Consider the following 20,635-nt stretch of genomic DNA (forward strand, 5'->3'; position numbering starts at 1 on the left):
GCAATTTCTTGCGCACCAACATATGTAACACACACCGACCCCAATTCAAAGCTGTTTCTTTTTATTTAAGATGGGCATAAAAAAACAAGTTGTAGTCGGGGGTTTCCCGTGTCCCAGCCATATGTCAGCCATCAGGAGTGGTATATACATGACATTTCCAAAAACCGTGAGAAAGTCGTCAGAGATTCGTCTTTACCGCGGGGGGCACATTTTCAGGGGGAAGATTGTATTTCAAATCGTCTTCGCAAAATAAAATCAGAACATTTTACAGTCCATATTAAGATCTACACTTTTTTTTTTACAACTTTTTTTGTCTTCTTTTTTTTCCTCAACAGTTTTTCGTGTATGCCAGTTGAGTTGTAGATAAGATAATTAATCGACGATAATACGAGTTTGATGCCGTATGATGCTGTACACATCTGGTTGTGGGAAAAGAAAACCCCAAAACGGACACAATCCCCCTAAAATTTTACACGGGATTTTATCAAAGTGCACGAGAGATTTACAACTTTTTCCCGAAACCGTCCTATTTAAGAAAAACTTTGGAGAAAAAATTATCCCGCTGATGTAAAAATAATTACTTGTTGCGACACATTGAAAAAGATCAAGTGTATGATTATGTTGGGAGACAGCCTGGTTTTGTTTTAATTAAGTCATATAGAAGTTAGCTCACGAACTTATCAAAAAGTTTAATGAGTTTTGTAGTTCTTAACTCTGTGATAGGCCTGATAATGTTACATCTCGTTACAAATGGACAGATATTTTAGATAGGAACATGCTGCACTGAAATTCAGATTACGGCAGTTAAAAATGGAAAAATGTGTCTTCTTTCACATTGTGCATTAATAAACCGTTATATGAGACAATTGCATGCAAGATTCTTAGAGAACGTCAGAAAATAACCGATTTGATTGAGCAAGACGGAAAAGTTTTATAAGGTCAACAAATAGCAGATAATACTTAATGGTCGTAATTGTATGAATGCTGCAATTGAGCAGTCAAAAATGAGATAAAATGCTCATTTGCATTTCCAAAAATGCAATTTGCAAAATCCAGAATATTGATGGGAAAATATTTCGTTTGTTTTCTTACCTCCTCGGAGTGACAGAATTCAAAGCACTGGTCAGGCTCACAGAAAACTAAAACTCCAAAAAAGACGACACAAAATAAGATTACATGAGAAAAACAGTTTGTCATCTCGTCCTACGACTGTAAGTCCATGTTGTAGAATACTATCACGATAAAACGCGCGGGAGAGAGAGAGCACGCACACGTCAGCTCGTGTTTGACTCAGCTTCGGTTACGGAGACTCGAGGGGAATAAGCCCGCGCTCTCTCGTCTGCTCAGAATCGGAATCTATTGTTCAATGTCACTGTGGATAACAGACAATCGTGGACACTTACACAACAATTGATGGGTGTTTTATGAGTTAACAGCTTAATGCCATCGATTGATTTGGTGAGATTTTAATTGGAGGTACTTTTATAATGGCCGTCCCCCACCAAACTAGGAGTGTCGTCAGAGGTGCGGGGTCCGTGATTGATATGTTTACCTCCATGATTATGGATGACATTAAAAAGAAATTTTTCTTTATTGAATAATTTTAAGTGGTCAAAACATCAAACGCATCAAGATTTACTTTTTTCTCTTTGTTTCCTATTTTGAAAAAAAAGAAATATAAAAACGGTTTCTCATTAATATTGAAGACACAAACAGAAAGCAAACTAGATGCACTCAAATTAGAAAAATCTCGACAGCCTGAAAAATGCCTAAGAATTTGTACAAATAAACGCCTGACAAAGTTAATAAAATAAAACACGGCTAGCATTTTCTGTCCTTTACTTGAAAGTTTTGCATGTGGATTTTTTTTTTTAAAGCATAAAAGTTAAAAATGAAAAAAAAAATCTTTAAAAAAATCTTCATTTTATTTTATTAATTCATTTTTTGGTAGTAATGACTGTGTAGAGTGTGTTTTTGAAGAAACAAAAGTGACTTTATGAACAAATGTTTTAATCTCATTTAATCATCACAAAGATGTTTGTTATATATCATTTATTCTATTTCTTTTAAGACCTTCTCCTATGCCTATAAAACACTTATTAAAAAAAAAAAAAAAACAAAAAACACTCCAACATAAAGCAGTATAATGTTCGTATACAGCAGGTGCGGATCCAGGAATTTTTTCCAGGTAGGGTCCACCCCTGTCAAAAAAAAAACAAATTCCAACCCCAAAATTTCTTGACAAACAAAAAAAAATATTTCCCAAACGTTTTCGGGGGGGGGGGGTTCCAAAGTAATTTTTATTTCCTTATATATATACTTTTAATAACTGCAAATTCCAGGGGGATCCGGACCCCACCCCCATCCCCCTCTAGATCCGCACATGTACGGCTTAATTTATTACTCCATTTATCCGGTACTTATCCTATCTTGTTTGACACGAAAAACTGAACATAACAAAATTACATGAAAAGATTGCGTCAAACATCGGAACCTTATTCGTTAGAAGGGGGTACCAAACAACGAAAGAAATACAGAGATTTGTTAGTTGTAAATCACAATGCCTAGTTCTGGAAATTTTTGATAAGATTTTAAGAATCTTGACATCTGCAGTTATAGTATCTTTATAACAATGATTCTTATCCCGTCTCTTCCTTTTCTCATTCTTTTAAATTGAATTCAAAAATCTTTCTTGACAAAGGCCAGAACCATCAAAGAGGGGAGTCAGATGAGGTGAGAAACAACCAATCAAGTGCGACGAGGGCCCCGCATAAGGGATTTATAATAAAGTTTAGACCTTAAAAGGTGCTCAAAATTTATCAACTAATTTTAGTCAAAATTTACATATCATTCAAGTTTCTTTGTATTTCTTCTAAACCCCCCCCCCCCCCCCCGTGCACACCTCCACCCATGCATTCAAGAATTTAACTGATGCAGACCCTTGGAAAAGTAGTCCAGTTACGGATTTCCTTACTTTGAATTGTATTTCACTCGTCAGCTTTTGAAAAAAAGGTTTGGTCAGGACCTCTTATATCAAGATTATCAATAACAATTTCATTTTTATATCACTTATTTGAATTAAACAATAAAAATTATATACAATATCTAATTTTAAAATTGATCATAAAATCGATAAGACATAAGATTTAGGGGGGATTTTTCTTGTGGTGGAAGGATATTTAGAAGAAAATTCTCAAAATCCATACAACTGTTTCATTCAATTTCTTCGAAATTTGGCCCTTCATATATTTACGTAGAGAAAATTTTACCTTATCAAAGTCATCATCGCAAACCACGCCAAAATGTACGATCCTCTCCCATTCTATATGCGGACTCCGGACCGCGGCTTGAGACGATGTATCAAAGTATGCTTTGAATATTTAATTTTAGGTTTCAATAAATATTTTTAGAACAAATGTTACACATTAATTTAACAAGCTTATCAAAAATTTAAGAGATATTGAACAAATCAGTTAAAATTTACATTGTTTTCCGACTAAGATTTGCTTACTGCTAAAAAAACTTGATATAAAAAAAATATTTTATTGTCTGTTTAGCATTTTATTATCCAAAATATGATATTTTATTAGTGCAAAAAGGTCACACAATTACTAATTAATGCGCATTAATTAAAATGCAGTATTTTTTTCGATAATAATATTATTATTTAGATTATTTCGCATCAAATCAGATTATTTCCATGCTTACATCTGATGAAAAATGATGGAAGTTAAAGTGATTAACTAAAATTACAATATAGGTGCAAAAAGGTCAAGTTATTTGTACCATTGATCAGTAAGATGCACACTGACTCCCAGTTATTTATTTATTTATTTTGCGTTTTTGAGACATGTTACATGAGTAGTTATCGAAAATATACCCCCCCCCCCCCAAAAAAAAAAAACCCTGAAGGTAACGCATGTCAGGAGTGACATACCTTAATATAAATCTGGAAAAAGTTTTCTGATGCTATGGACAAAGGAGTTCATATGCTTATCACACACATATTTTCCTGAAGTTAAAAGAACGATAACTCTTATAGATGGTTTACTTACTACAGAGTTGTGGAAATCTAAGTGTAAAGATCACGCAGTTATGGTGGCATATTTCTGCCCCTTGTGTGCAAGTTATTTTTCTGTCAAATATGTCGACATGCAAGATAAATATGTTGACATGCAAGATAGTTATGCCAACATGCAACATAACTATGCTGACATGCAAGAAAATTGCAATCAAATAAGAATTATAAAAAATCTTTAAGATATCTCAAAAATTGCCCACATGTGACTTCCAATATGCTAGATGCTACTTATTTATGTCGACATGCAAGTTATTTATGTTGACATGCGAAATAAAAATAATGGCATGCAAGTTATTTATGTCAACATAAAAAAGTAAATATCCAAAAATGAAATCACAAATCGATGTAAATGTCTTAAGACCCATGAATCCCAAAAAGGTTTACAGTGAATATGATCGATTTGTGATTTCATTTTGGATATATAATTTTTAGAATATGATCAATTTTTCAAAATGATAAGATTTTGAATTAAATGATTAAATTTGAATGCAAAAGAAGTTATGTGATACACAATTTGAACATTTGTGCGAGCGTGCAGATTCGTTACTACCCAAGACACGTGCAATGAAACACGGTTCTGGTTTTTTTTTTCTGTCGGTAAAATTGAAGTTGATTTTAATGATCGAAAATTTATTTAAGCAAATGTTGCAGTCTAAATTATTTTCTATAATATGAGGTGGACAACAAAGTATAAATTGGATTTTCTTAGATAAAATGTCCTGGCGATTCAGAACGTGACCGTAGATTATAAAACGTTTTTAGGGCCCTTCTCTGCTGGCTACCTATAGTAATTAGTGTGTCCGTCCGTCCATCTGTTCGTCTGAGGTCTCTTTTAAAGGGTGTGCAGTGACCATGAACTATGTTTTAGGGTCTAAGGTCAAAGCAGAACTGTATCTGAAAAATGCATGTAAACATAAATAAGTTGCATGTCGACATAAATATGTTGCATGTCAACATATTTATCTCGCATGTCAACATAACCAAGATACATGTCGACATAAATAAGTTGCATGTAGACATAAATAAGTTGCATATCAACATATCTATCTCGCATGTTAACATAAATAAAATGCATGTTGACATAAATAAGTAGCATCTAGCATGTTGGATGTCACATGTGGGCAATATTTGAGATTTTTGAAGATTTTTTATAATTTTTATTTGATTACAATTTTCTTGCATGTCAACATAGTTATGTTGCATGTTGACATAACTATCTTGCATGTCAACATATTTATCTTGCATGTCGACATATTTGACAGAAAAATAACTTGCACACAAGGGGCAGAAATATGCCACCATACGCAGTAATAAACGTGTACAGGAATCGTTTCTTCATGTCCTCTCAAGAAAAGTCTGTCAAATTTATCCCAAGGAAGGGATGGAGTGTTGTTTTAAGCTTGGAAAATCATTACATTAAGAGTGGCAACATAAGTTCTTTTATAGGTTCGATCATGCAAGGCTTTGTACAGTAAGTCAATGATTACATACATGCACACTTATTACGGATATGATTATATACTTATTATGGATAGTCCGGGTTAAAATCAAAAACTGGAGTGGAACTCGGCAGGGAATCAAGGCTTGATAGTGGAATGGAATAGGTGAAGATAACAAACAATTAACAATCTCCAAAATCAAGTAAACAAAACGAATCGTGAACAGGGAAAAAAACCGAGGTGGGATCAGGTGACTAGGAGAAGTAAGAATTCCATGTCGATCGGTCACACCCGGCGTGAGCCCAAGGTATTGATCAAGTAGACGGAATATTCCGTAGTCAAATTAAGTATAAAACAAAAGCCTAATAACAATTGGTATGAAACAAGTCAGCCATAAACCCATTGATAGGTGATATTTGCTAACAAGGTCATTATAACCTATAACATAGAATTTACAAAATGCTCACTTTAAACGAGGTTGTTGAAATCACAGGCACTTGGGGTATGAACCCGCCCCCCCCCCCTTTTTCCATTTTTTATCTTTTTAAATCTGGGGACGAATCACCTTTTTCCTATTTTTATATTCTATTATGCACTATATGTTATCGATAATGTAACTCTTTTGTCTCTATAAGCTGTTTTTTAAATACATCGTTTTCGGCTGTTTTATGTATCAGTCGAAAACGATATATTTAAAACAGCTTATAGAGACAAAAGAGTTATTAGAATTAAAAAAGTAGGAAAAAGGTGACTTGACCCCAGATTTAAAAAGGAAAAAAATGGAAAAGAGGGGGTCCATACCCCAAGTGCCTGTGGTTGAAATTCCTGTAACATCAACATATCTGTCGGTATAGCTTATCTTGATTTAAAAATTGATCGTATACTCAGAGCATGCTCGTGAGAATGGAATACGTAGGGAGAAATAAACACCATATGCAGATGATAGCGGAATATTACTACAAAAATAAGGAAATTTGACGATGGATAAGCTGAAATTATCTCGATTGTCATACAATTAAGTTATTAATTGGACCTTATCGTCTATAGTCAGTGAAACATCCAAATATGAAACAAATGTGGCAGAATCTGTATGTGTGGGGTTTTTTTTTTATCGTTTTTGTCTTTTTTGTTTGTTTGTTTGTTTGTTTTTTTGTTTTTGTTTTTGTTTTTTTGTTTTTTTGTTTGTTTTTTTTTAAATTTTGAGTTCCCTGGGATATATCGAATCGACATACGAATGAAAGTAACTATTGTTAATTAATAGCAAGTCGTCAATTAATATATGAATGTGGAGTTGAAGGCCACAGAAAGTGTCTTTTTTCTTCTCATGTAGAAGTTTTTGAATAAATTCGTCTTTGTTGGAATATAAAAGCAGGTCGGGTAACAAAGGAGCACAAATAATGTCCATCGTCATTCCAACAGTGTGTTGGAAGATCTGGTCCCCAAAGACTACATAGATGTTGTCAATGAGGAACTCCAGCCATCCTTTTAATATGAACTTCAGAGTACTTATGTGTATAATCAGATTTTTAACAAAGTAGTTTTGTTGATGACCAATCACAAGAAATATTCAGCAGTAAAACATATGACAAATACATGAATATCCATAATAGTACAAATTTTGTATGCTGATCGTATGTCTTGAATTTCATCCCAGATAAAATTTGCCTGAATATTTATATATGAAAAATTTAACATAAATAAAATTTATGAATTTATGAGCATTCCACAAATGCCTTCTGTTTTTGATGGTGAATACGTTAAAAAGGTATAATGAAGATTACCTTCACCTTATGTTGAGTAGTGGTTCAGCATTTTAATTAAGAATATATATAAGATATGTACTTATGTAGACTTAATTACAAACACGAAGGCTTTATTTTGTCTCATTCAAAAACAAATATTTATACATTGTATAGACATCATTCCCTCAGATTGGTTTGGGCCTCTAGAAAAGGTATAATTTCAGAATCTTTTATAAGTAATAAAATTTTAACTCTATAAGTTGTAACGAATAAGCTAAGTATCTTTTCAATAATCATATTCATTGAAAGAATATATTTTTACTTTGTTGTGCCTAAGCTGTTTTCTCAATATTTCAAATCCAACTGCGGGACGTAGAGACCGGTCCTTCGGATGAGACCGTATTTATAAACCGAGGTCCCGTGTCGCAGTAGGTGCTGTCACGAAAAAGAATGACCCTAAGTGCCGAGCATAGGTCTAAATTTGCAGTCCTCCTTCGGCAAGTGGTGGCGTCTCCATATAAGTGAAAAATTCTCGAGAGGGAGGTTAAACAGAAAAAAAAACAAACAATATTTCAAACTTGTTATCAGCAATAAAAATGATATATATTTACTTTCAGTATGGTGTAATTCGTAATTTGTGAAGAGTTCATTACACACAACTGTTCATAAGAAATATTATAACATATGTCATGAACATGGCGAACAAAGGAACTTAAGACATTATATCTTGGTTTATCTCTAGAACGACTTCGAGGCATTTTTCACGGGGACTAAATACGTGGATTTTGAGTAGTCCACCGGAATACCTCCCGATTCCAAGGAAATATCGTTGGGTAGGTCCACAACTCTCATCACCGTGGTAACTGTTGTCTTGGTAACCAACATCTTCTTCTGCTCCAGGTCAATCTGTAGAAGAGATCTTCGTTTACATTTTGAAACTAGTGGAAACGTAGTTCAGATAATGTAATGCTGTCTCGTGACCGCCGGTGTTTACTGTATTGCATGTGGATCAGAATGTTCCCGGAGCGAATTAGCTAAGACACGATTTAGTACCTTAAGGTGGTATGGGATACCAAACGAAACTTCTCCTACATATTTATGTACCCAAATTAGAAGGATTTGAAATACCCCCACCTTTCAGTATATTAAAGTGCAATTTTAATAATTTTTTTTATTATTTTAATGAGAAATACAAAAACGATTTTTTTTCTTGCATAATTCTCTTTTCATAAGCTAAATATTATAGGCAGGCGTTTGCTAATATAAAGTGTTTATAAAAACAAAAATGACAAGAAATATGTCTTAGTATTTTTTTAATTTTCAGCAAAAAATAAGCGTAAAAAACTGGGAAAACTTTATTTCTTGAAAACAGACGGATAACATTTCATGAAAGTCTACAATAAGAATGTATCTTAATATGTTAGCAAAGTGAAATAAACAAATTGAAAATATATATATATAAATGGAAAATATAAAATGCATTTAAGATTTTTTGAATTAAAAGATCCGAGCGGAAGAGTTATCCTTCTTTATTTTCCAAGGGTTGAAAAAACCTGGGTGCTATTTTAGAAATGATGAGCATTTTTTCCCAACCATAAAAAAATCGCACTTTGTAGTTTTCAACTTTGAGCGGTTTTGAAAACAATGCATGGACAATCGCTTTCCAGGACGTGTCTTGTTCAGAGCAATTGCATTCATCTGAACGTTTTGGGACTATATACAACAGCTAGCTGATTTGTGACCTAACAGTTACTTCTTGAATTAAATAACAAAAAAGTCCATCTCTGGTTAACGTGATAATTGATTGGTGATAATTCAGCACAATGTGAAGTAATCGCACTTATCCATGCCTCACCGCACACAAGGTGCTGTACAGTTGCTCAAACAATTGAAATACAGCTTTTGCTTAAAAGTGTTCAAAAGCAGCAATGTTGAAACTACCTTTTACAGGGGTTTGCTTTTTTAAATGTCCGTTGTACAATTATAAGTAAATTTATATACTTGCGATTTTTTTGTCTGTTTTTACTTAAAATGCCGACTTGTGAGAACTTGCATTGAAATAGGCTTCAGAGTGTTCTTTTCAACGGTGTATCTACAAATTTTGACCCGATAATAAGCACTCATGCAAATCAAAACAATACTTCAAACGGAAATACGTCATAACGTGGAGGTATCCCATACTACCTTAATATACAGAAGCTTTTCAATAATTTTTACGCTTAAAAATTGGAAATGCAAAAAAAAAAAAATGATTTTCAAAAAAGTAGGTTTAAGGTCTTGTGAAATTTGTGTATTTGCTGTGAAAAGCAACACGGATTTTTTGCCCGTATAGTGGTTAAAAGGGAGATATTATGGCAGTACTTAGTTAAAAGTTATCTGAACAATCATTCAAAACCACTAGTTTAAAACCGTATGACGACCAGTGCACATGTTGATTTTCTAATTTCTCCATTTCAAATTAAAGGAAGTGTGTCGGACCAAATGAGACGATACAGAATAATCCCTAAGTGTCATAATGCTTTGCAGTTAGAACACACACACACACACACACACACACACACACACACACAATGAAATTGACCTTATTTCCTGCCTCTTTCTTGGTGAAAGGCAACAAGATGTTCTCCTTATTGATTTCTTGTTTATCCCTGAAAGAAAAATAAGACAATGGCCAAATGCTAGAAATTACACATTTTTTCTTAGAAAAGGAAAGTTTAAAAGAGATAGTTATAGTAGGTTACATTACTAAACAACACAATTAAAACTTACTCTGAATTGGTTTGAACGGAGTCTATATACAAATACCCCGAATTTTCTGTTCTGGAAAAAAGAAAAAAAAAACATAATCTTATGAGAGAGAGAGAGAGAGAGAGAGAGAGAGACCCACACTTATGTCTACATATAAAATTTCTTTTCCAGTAAATTATGAGGAAATCGCAGGTATAACCCCACAGCGTATTCATTTAATTAAAAACAAGCGTACATTTTTAATTGGCAAAGTTTACGGTTAATACTCACTTGCTCACATAACCTGTTTCATACTGGTTACATATATCGTTAGATACTTCTTTTCTCAAATGATCTCTCCTTTTTGGTAGTCTATTGGGAGAGAAGGTAGACTTTTTTCTGTTAAGGCACCGATAAATGTGCTTGTATGATAAAGTATTGTTTTGTTAACTATCACCGACTGATAATAAATCTTACAGATGTTTGTATTTGATCAGGTCTAGAATAACTTTCGAAAGTATTGTACCCCAAGCCGTCATCATTAAAAACTGAGAAGGAGAAATATTCATACTTTCATATTAATCTTTGCAAGTTTTGAAATGGGTACAGTTCTATCAAGCCTGACGTTATAATTATCTCTATAAATTTTTAAGTTTTACAGATATAATGATTAATTTTGTTACCTTTCAGATTCGTGAAAGGGTATAATAAAATGTTTTAAAAATTTTGTCTTTTGACTCTAGATTTCAGATAAAAAATACCTTTTGCTTCGACAACAGTACCATAGTAGACAGGAAAGAAAGAAAATCACAAACAGTGTCACCAACGTTAGCACCAGTATGACAATGTCAACTATAATTCCTGAATAATAAAACAAGGAAAATCACAAACAGTGTCACCAACGTTAGCACCAGTATGACAATGTCAACTAGAATTCCTGAATAATAAAACAAGGAAAATCACAAACAGTGTCACCAACGTTAGCACCAGTATGACAATGTCAACTAGAATTCCTGAATAAAAAAACAAGGAAAATCACAAACAGTGTCACCAACGTTAGCACCAGTATGACAATGTCAACTAGAATTCCTGAATAATAAAACAAAGAAAATCACAAACAGTGTCACCAACGTTAGCACCAGTATGACAATGTCAACTATAATTCCTGAATAATAAAACAAGGAAAATCACTTACATGTATGTCACCTACGTCAATAACCAATACGACAATATCAACTATAATTCCTAAATAAGAAAACAAGAGAAACCATGAATGTCACCAACGTCAACACCAATACTACAATATCAACTGTAATTCCTGAATAATAAAACAAGAAAAATCACTTATGTCACCTACGTCAATAACCAATACGACAATATCAACTATAATTCCTAAACCATGAATGTCACCAACGTCAACACCAATACTACAATATCAACTGTAATTCCTGAATAATAAAACAAGAGAAATCACTTATGTCACCTACGTCAACACCAATACGACAATATCAACTATAATTCCTAAATAAGAAAACAAGAGAAATCATGAATGTCACCGACGTCAACACCAATACGACAATATCAACTATAATTCTTGAGTAATAAAACAAAGAAAATCACTAATTTCACCTATGTCAACTCCAGTATTACAATATCAACTATAATTCCTGAATAAGAATAAAATAGAAAATCACAAACAGCTAGGGTCTCCAAAGTCAACAACAGTATGACAATGTCAACTATAATTCCTAAATGAAGATTGGATATAATAAGACAGATTTTTGAACAGGAGCTGTGTATACGTGAAAAAAAATCTTAGGAAGGGAAATTTTACATCTCAAGGTGCGTTTGCACGGACTTTAAGAGTATAAAAACACGCATAACTATTATAAGCTCGAATATTGTAATTTTGTTAAAAAAGAGAGAAAAAAAGTCATATCTGATCAATGAATTTAAAAGTAATTAACTTACTGTCCATTTCTTTGGTTAATATTGTAACCCCCCGGAAGTTATCGTCTACATGTATAACGCAGACTGGCTGTTCCCCTAGAAACAGTAGACTCCTAAGTAACTCTGTAAAGGACATCGGTTTTATCACATATATTTATTTAAGGAGTTGATTAATTATATGTTTAAACCCGAAGACAGCTTTAAATTCGTTCTGTCAACTGCACTAAAGATTCTCAAAAGGACAGAAAACCTCTTTAATTATAATAGTTGTGTGTGGTTTAGTTGTGTCTAAGACAACTAAAGCATCTCCCTTGGTTCATCAGGAAGTGGAAATAATTTTACTCCCGGATGAGTTATTTTTATCTGGTCACATTTTACATTGTAATATTCACTACTATTTTCTTCTAGAGGTTTCAGGTAGACGGTTTTGATTTTCAGTCTATAGAACAAATAACCCAAAGAAAAAGAACGAAAACATTAAGTAAAACATCTTCAAATTTAAAGTTATTTTCAGCTTGATTAACTGAATTTTACAATTTCTTACAAGTCCCAAAACACTCAGGTATCACCGATATCCGTCCTGTTTAATTAGAGATACTAGTATTATAGAATAAGATTTCCCCCATAGCCAACTCCACCCTCCAGGAAACTGCACTCTAGGATTTCCCCTCAAGGGGAGATCCCACACTGGAGGCAAATTTTCCCTCTTTCTATCCCAAAGTAGGATTTCCCATATCTTTGATCTCTCTCTCTCTCTCTCTCTCTCTCTCTCTCTCTCTCTCTCTCTATATATATATATATATATATATATATAAAATAGCAGTGTGGCAACGCACTTTGAATAATTACGCAATTTGAAAAAAAAATTCGAAGTGCGTTAAATTTGGGACCAGGTTAACGCACTTTGAATAAATGTATTTCTTTTCAAAGTGCGTTCCTATCGACCATATCAACGCACTTTAAAAAAAAATGTGCACGACTAGGTCAATATTCTTGCAAATTTTAGGTATGGTAAATGAATAATTGAACCTGGTTGGATAACTTTTCGGTGATGACACTTCAGGATCTGAAATATAGACGTTTTAAAGATTTTTAGGGGTTTTGTTGTTCCGAAAGGTCCCAGCAAATGTTAGAAAGGGGAAATGGGTCTTTTAAAAATAATGAAGGAATTTTTGTTAAATAGCACAATTTCGATTCTTTTTTTTTTTTTTTTATTCTATCCAGTCTGTAAAAAGTTCGGTAGATGTAGGGGTCTATAAATGACTTAAAGCATCGCATTTTTCTTAGGGAAAAGGGAGCAATTATAATTTTTCCACATCATAAAAGTTCTCTCTCTTTCTCATTCATCTATCTATCTATCAATCTATCAATTCATTTATCTATTTATTGTGAACATATATGTCAAATGTGTAATGTTTACACAGAGATTATCAGATATGGTGACAGATGTACATATAACGACAGTTTAGCAAAACGTTCATAAATTAATTGATTTTTATGACAATGAACATTAATGGACTTTCAATTTCAAAAAGAACTAAAATTCAATGTTAAGTTCCTTATACTATTTACTATTTAGAATTTTCTTTTTCTTTTCAAATATGAATTTTAGGGGTACGAGAATTGCGACAAAATGGGGTCCAAGTTTGTATGCTTATTGGAAATAATTTTCCCGCACAATATATATATTGTGCGGGAAATATATTTTACAGTTATTTGAAAAGTATTTAGAAGCATGAAAAAATTGTTCATTCCCGCACAATATGATGGCATTTTTTACAGTTATTAGATTAGTATTAAGAGGTATGAAAAAAAATATTTATGCATTTTATACAATTTTTATGCCCCGTAATCGTAGATTCGGGGGCATATAGTTTTTGCCCTTTCCGTCCGTCCGTCTGTCTCTCTGTCTATTTGTCCGCAAAAACATTAACCTTGTTCATAACTTTTGATTGGTTAGAGCTATGGCTTTCATATTTCACAAGTGTTTTTCTTGTGACAAGACCTTTCTTTGGGTACCATCATATTTGACCTTGACCTTGGAGTTTGACTCACTTTTGCAAAATTTTATGAGACTTTAACCTTGGCCATAACTTTTGAATAGTTGGTGCTTGGCCTTTCAAACTTCACATGTGTATTCCTTGTGACAAGACCTTTCTTTGGATACCAACAACTTTGAACCTTTCACCTTGACCTTGGAGTTTGAACTACTGTTGAAAAAACTTTAACCTTGGCCCTAACTTTCGAACAATTTGTGCTAGGGCTTTTATACTTCACTCGTGTATTTCTTGTGACAAGACCTTCCTTTGGATACCAACAACTTTGACACCTTGACCTTGGAGTTTGACCTACTTTAATTTTGAAAAACTTTAACTTTGGCCATAACTTTTGAACAGTTAGTGTTAGGGTTTTCATACTTCACTTGTGCATTCCTTGTGACAAGACCTTTTTTTTTTTGGATACCAACATCTTTGACCCTTTGACCTTGACATAGGAGTTTGACCTACTTTTGAAAAACTTTAATCTTGGCCATAACTTTTAAAAAGTTGGTGCTAGGGCTTTCATAATTCACACATGTGACAAGACCTTCATTTATAAACTAACAACTTTGACCCTTTGACCTTGACTTTGGAGTTTGACTTACTTTTGAAGAACTTTAACCTTGGCAGTAACTTTTGAATGATTGGTGCTACGGCTTTCCTATTTCACATGTGTATTCCCTCTGAAAGGTCTTTCCTTGGGCACCATTAATTTTGACCTTTTGACCTTGACCTTGATGTTTGACTTACTTTTTAAAAACTTTAAACTTTGCCATATCTATTCAATGGTTGCTGCTAGGTTTTTCATATTTCACAGGTATATTCTTCGAGACAAGACCTTACTTTGGGTACCACCATATTTGATTTGTATTTGAGAAAGTTTAATCTTTGTTATAAGTTGCCATACGGGGGCATCAGTGTTTCACAAACACATCTTGTTTTGTATTGAATTTGATTTTGTAAAGCTACTGTGTCCAAAGTAAAGTCAGTTGGCTATTGTTGATCAGCGATATGGTCCCTGAGTCTCACGTCTTTAACATAATAGGGTGCGTTATCTTTTTATTTTTGGAAAGCATATCTCATTTTTTTCATCTATGTTACGTTAACTAAAATTTATTGAGAGAACATATATCAATGTCAAACCAGTTATATAAATACATATATTTGGGTTGGAAAGATAAAGAGTTGGGTTGAGGAACCTTCTAACTGTCGTCTCCTCGTTCTCGATGAGGGTAGATCAATTCTTCAGGTTTTCGAAAGATATATAGCAAAATAATGCTGCCTATTACTAAAATCTAAGTATAGAGTTTTTGTTTTATACATATTTTTTCTAAGTGCGTAATTTTTTCAAAGTGCGTTGTACATTTATAATATAGCAGAAAGATTTCAGCGAAAAGTTGAAATGTAGGTTAACTGCTATGTGGCAACGGGCTTTGAAAAAATTATGCACTTTGAAAAAAAAATTTCAAAGTGCGTTAAAATTGGGACAAAATCAACGCATTTTGAATTTTTTTTTTCAAAGTGCGTTAAATTTGGGACAAAATCAACGCACTTTGAAAAAAAATTTCAAAGTGCGTTAAGAGTGTACTTAATCGTTTTTTACCATGGGGACACTTAACGCACTTTGAAAAAATATGTATAAACAAGAATTCTGGACTTAGATTTAAGAAATAGACAGCATTATTATGTTATATTTCTTTCGAAAACTGATGATTTGATCTACCCTCATCGAGAACGAGAAGACAGGTAGAGGGTCCCTCAGCCCAACTCTTTCCTACCTAAATATATGTATTCACATAACGTAGTATGAAATTGGTATACTTTCTCTCAATAAATTTGAGTTATCGTAAAATAGATGAAAGAAAAATTGAGATAAGCTTTCCTGAAAAAAAAAATAACGCACCCTATTAAATAAGGGAAGAAAGAAGTCCAGGGACCATATCGGTGATCTAAGCAACAATAGCCAACTGACCATACTTTGGCCAAAGTAGCTTTACAAAATCAACTTGTATAAAATGCATAAAATTTTTATTCATACCTCTTAATGCTAATCAAAACACTGTTAAAAAATCATATTGTGCGGGAATAAACAATTTTTTCATCTTCTGAATGCTTATCAAATAGCTATAAAACCATCATATTCTGCAGGAAAATGATTTTCAATGGAAAAATCATGATTGCTCCCTTTTCCCTAAGAAAAATGCGATGCTTTAAGTCATAAATCGACCCTACATCTACAGAACTTATTTTAGACTGGAAATAAAAAAAAAGAAACGAAATCATGCTACAAAACAATCATTCCTCCATTATTACTAAAAGACTCATTTCCCTTTTATTACATTTACGAGAACCTTTGGGAACTAGACAACCCCTAAAAATCTTTAAAATGTCTATATCTCAGATCCTGAAGTGACGTCATCACCGAAAAATTATCCAAAAAGGTTCAATTAATTATTTATCATACCTAAAATTTGCAAGAATATTGACTAAGCCGTGCACATTTTTTTTTTTCAAAGTGCGTTAATATGGTCGATATCAACGCACTTTCAAAAGAAATATTTTTATTTTAAAGAGCGTTAAATTGGTCCCTTTAACGCACTTTGAAAAAAAAATTTCAAAGTGCGTAAATTTTCAAAGTGCGTTGTAACACTGCTATTATAAACGGAAAAATGTTCAATTATAGTGTGAATTCTAAAAATGTATTTCAAACCATGTAGTTTCAACCCAACATTTTAAGGAGGAGTACCACATTAAAATTTTGCTGACGGAACCTACATTATGTAGACATCTCTTTTGAAATATGACTTCAGCATTGAAGACCGAAATAAGCTTTTAATTTTTTTTTGTATGTAAGCATGTAAGGGTACTGGATTGGTTGTCTTCAACCCCAAACTACAATATTCCACTTATTTCTCTCTAATATCTCTTTCAAAGTTTTGTGTGTGTATGAATTAATGAGATAAAATAATCAAATATAATTCCTTAAAATATCGGGGGAACTAAATACAAAGTTTACTTGTTCTTTTACAAATTGAGGAAGACTTGGACGCCATTTTCTCCTGGATATCTGCGCTTTAAAAAAAACAATCCATAGATCAAGTGGGATATACTATCTGACAGACAGATTGATAGCTAGACAAATGGACAGATGGATGGATGTATGGGAAGGAATCTTATAATCCTCTACAGTTTCACTGCTTGGAGACTATTTATATATAGACCCAAGAAGTCCAACTATGAAAATTCAAGATTTTTTGGTCGATCATTAAATTATTAATTATTTTAAACTACATGTATCTCGTTTGAAGTCTTTTTATAGTCGTTATAATGTCATTGTTTGCAAATACAACTTATATACAAGTAACTAGGTCGTATTGAAATGTTTTACACAAATTGACTGGTCATTGTTTTTTGTACCGTTTTGATACATATAACTCCGTTTGCCTGAGGGCTCAATGTAAATATGACGTTCGTTAGAGGATGCTTACTTCTCCTAGGTACCTGATCCCTTCTCTGGTGCATCCAAGGGTCCGTGTTTTGTCCTATTCATGATTCGTAGACTTTACTAGATTTGTGACATTGACCACTGATACCAAGTATCAAGTTTTGAAGATGGCAAATTAAGTGGAAAATACCGCTTTTTAGGCTTTAAATCTCTACGGTCCGTAAGTGTTTATCATAATCATATTTTCAAATGACGAAAAATATACTTTCCACTTATCCTATGTTTTTGTGCTTAAGTTGCAAATTGAAGAAATGATTCTTTGATTTACAATCATTCATAATAAAGATCTTTCGAGAACGATTGCGTGGCTTTAGCTAAACACGTGAGTTTGTTTACTGATAGAATTTCATAGTATAACCAACTATTTACCTCATATCGTGATCAAAAAATGTTTATTCAATAAAGTAGGCTGTTTGGCCACAGCTCCTCTTCTTTTGTGTCTTGATTTCTTCAAAATAACCAGCTTTCCACAACTCCTAATATGCACTCGTGAGATCTCATGTTAAACTGGTTAGTGCGCATGTGCGTTATCAGCAGTCGTTGTATTTATCGTTTTTTTTAACTTTCCAATTTCTTTTTCTCTGGAACAGGTGAGAACTAGAGTGTGAAAGTATCGGAAAGTGAGAAACTTTTATACTGTAAATGAATGATATAAAAGCTATCGGATCATAAATCATTAAGGATATATAATGACATTAAGTTTTATGTAAAATTCTAATTCTAGTCGAGAAAGTTCTATGAAGGACATGAAATACATTGTGCACATTTTAACGAGCAAATATTAAATTTACACAAGTGATTTGTCAAGGGTTCTTATTGCATAGTTTTTAATTCAAGCAGGAATGAGAGGTTTACATCATCATGTTTTTCAAAAAAATAATTTTTCCTCATGACAATCTGATATAACCACTTTGAGCACAAAAATATAATATTTTTTATACTTCCCTTATTTAAAAAAATTTGAAAATTGTAACTGTTTTTTTCGAAACCTCAGGAAAGTGCAAATAAGGGCATTTATTACATTTTAACCTAGAAATACCGCAATTTTTCCCGAAAATGAAATCGATGTCTTTACAGACGTGTTATTTTCACTGTGAAAGTAACATTTTCGAGACAAAAATCTTCTTCCTTTCACAGTGTTATAGAAACTTCCTTTAGATCCCGAGAAAGGAATGATTCATCCTGGCACTGACTGAAACTTACAAAGTTTTTGCAACTTATTTTGAAAATCAAATTTTACAATTTTCAACCTCACGATCACATTAAATCTAAGGCGTTTTAGAACAGGTAGACGTTACAGCATATGATTGTGTGCTACAAAAATGACAGCTAATATGCAATATGGATAGAAAACAGAGAATGTAATGAACAGAAAATTCAATTCGCTGTGGATGGATATGAACTTTACATCAATCGTGATGCAGAATAATCTTTTTATATTTATCTAATCGAGCTTTGCCCTTCTGTATTGTTCTTAAATTCCAGTCCCACTTATGAAATAAATTCCATATTCAACATTAAAAAACGATTGCCCTCGAATACTTTCCAAATATTACTTGTGTGGCAATTGGCTCGGAGAGTCAGATATGTCCCCACCCCCGCAAGGTATATGGAATTTTTTGGATGTTAAGTATTGTTATTACTGTGTTACGTTAAGTTTTATGTTGAGGTCTTGCTGCAAAATCTAGAGATCAAAACAAAATCACATTTAAGGTTTAAACATTGAATGTTAGAAGTGCATGGTTATGAATTTGCCTTTTTGAAATTAATTATAGTTATGATTTATTATAAGGTTGGATATTCAAAATGAGTGCAAGAGGTGGGTACATACCTCTAATTATTTTTAGAATCGGTAGGAGAAGAAAGTAGTGCAGAAAAAATTACAAGTTCCTTAATTTGTAGACCTGAATTAAAAAAACTGTGATAAGGTATTAAATTGAGCCTCATACTTGTTGATAAGGAGTATGTTCCCTTGCAAAAAAGCTTGTCAGATGTAATTTATCAAGAAGATCAGCAGAATTATTTTATGTATTATAACACCAGTGAGAAGTCTTGAAATCCCCTACTTTCACTTTCATTTTCAGAGGTTAACGCAGACAGACGCATTTTGCCGGAAAACGAATCTGACATGCCACCTCGAGATTTTAACCAAGGAAAGACAACTTGATGTGCTTTGATTTGAGGGGTCACTCAATGCTGAACGAAAATTAGGGACATTGCTATGTGAAGAAACGTTAACATTGCCGCCTATGGGAAAACAATTAGTGGGCTGTACCCAATATGAGGAGCCTATTGGTAAGAGAAAATTCTCATAGATCATTACTTTGTTTTGAACTCGTTGTTTACTATCATTTCCAATTGTTTAAATTTATGAAAGAAGCAAATTTGAATTTGTTTATACGTATTTTGAGACAAATCAATTTGTTAATACCCCCCCCCCCCCCAGGAACAGACAGCTTATGCTCATATCTCCCATTGTGTACAGATGTAGCATGTAAATTAAATGTATCGATTTTATACAATTTATTAATTCAGAGCCATTAATAGATATTTAGAAAAGGAACAATTATTTTAGAAGTACATCCACCACTATTGTTTATTTTCAATACACAACATTTCACAAATGAGGTCGGAATCGGTAATCAGTGAAGTTCAAGGTCAAAGTGAAAGTAGAATGGCAGTAAGTTATCAAAACTGCTTAGTGCTACCTAGTGCAGAGTCTTGCAGTATGTAGGTGATATGCATTTGTCATTTTATGAAAGAGGTAAAGAAAAAAAGGTTTCCATGCCTTATCACAATATTTGTAAATGAAAACTTTTATTTTCATGGAATAGAATTACATGTCAGCGAGGACATACATATGTAATTCTTTCAAAGAAGTCGATCAGGCTACAGTTGTGTAAAAGTTAAGCAGTGTGTGCGTGAACATGCACACTAACATTTTTTTTTATTTTATTAACTGCATTACATGTATTTGTCTAATGTATAATTATTGTCAGTAAACATGCTTTTTACCTGTATTATTAATTTACATGTAATTTAACAATGCTGAGACTAATAAGTGCAAATTCATAATTTTCAATTGATATCAAATTATGGGCATAAAAGGATTATGGTAGGATTTGTTTGTTTGACGTCTGTCTGTGAATGTT

General features: G+C 32.9%; 1 protein-coding gene across 6 annotated transcripts in view; it reads right to left on the bottom strand.

Moving 5' to 3' along the window:
- The window catches only part of LOC133185178 (proto-oncogene tyrosine-protein kinase ROS-like), a 57,729-nt gene extending 56,225 nt beyond the window's left edge, over nt 1–1,504 (bottom strand). For 2 of the 6 annotated variants that reach the window (XM_061320244.1, XM_061320242.1), the window contains exon 1: nt 1,093–1,496. In XM_061320244.1, coding sequence (XP_061176228.1) covers nt 1,093–1,197 — 105 coding nt within the window. In that variant the 5' untranslated portion in view covers nt 1,198–1,496. Of the gene's footprint in view, nt 1–1,092 lie in introns of all 6 variants that reach the window. The other 4 variants (XM_061320249.1, XM_061320243.1, XM_061320247.1 and 1 more) reach the window with 4 other exon arrangements.
- Nucleotides 1,505–20,635: the final 19,131 nt, after the last annotated feature.

Source organism: Saccostrea echinata, unplaced genomic scaffold (assembly GCF_033153115.1).
Source record: "Saccostrea echinata isolate AGI-Se365-2 ecotype Australia unplaced genomic scaffold, CSIRO_AGI_Sech_v1 ptg000012l, whole genome shotgun sequence".
Taxonomy (NCBI): domain Eukaryota; kingdom Metazoa; phylum Mollusca; class Bivalvia; order Ostreida; family Ostreidae; genus Saccostrea; species Saccostrea echinata.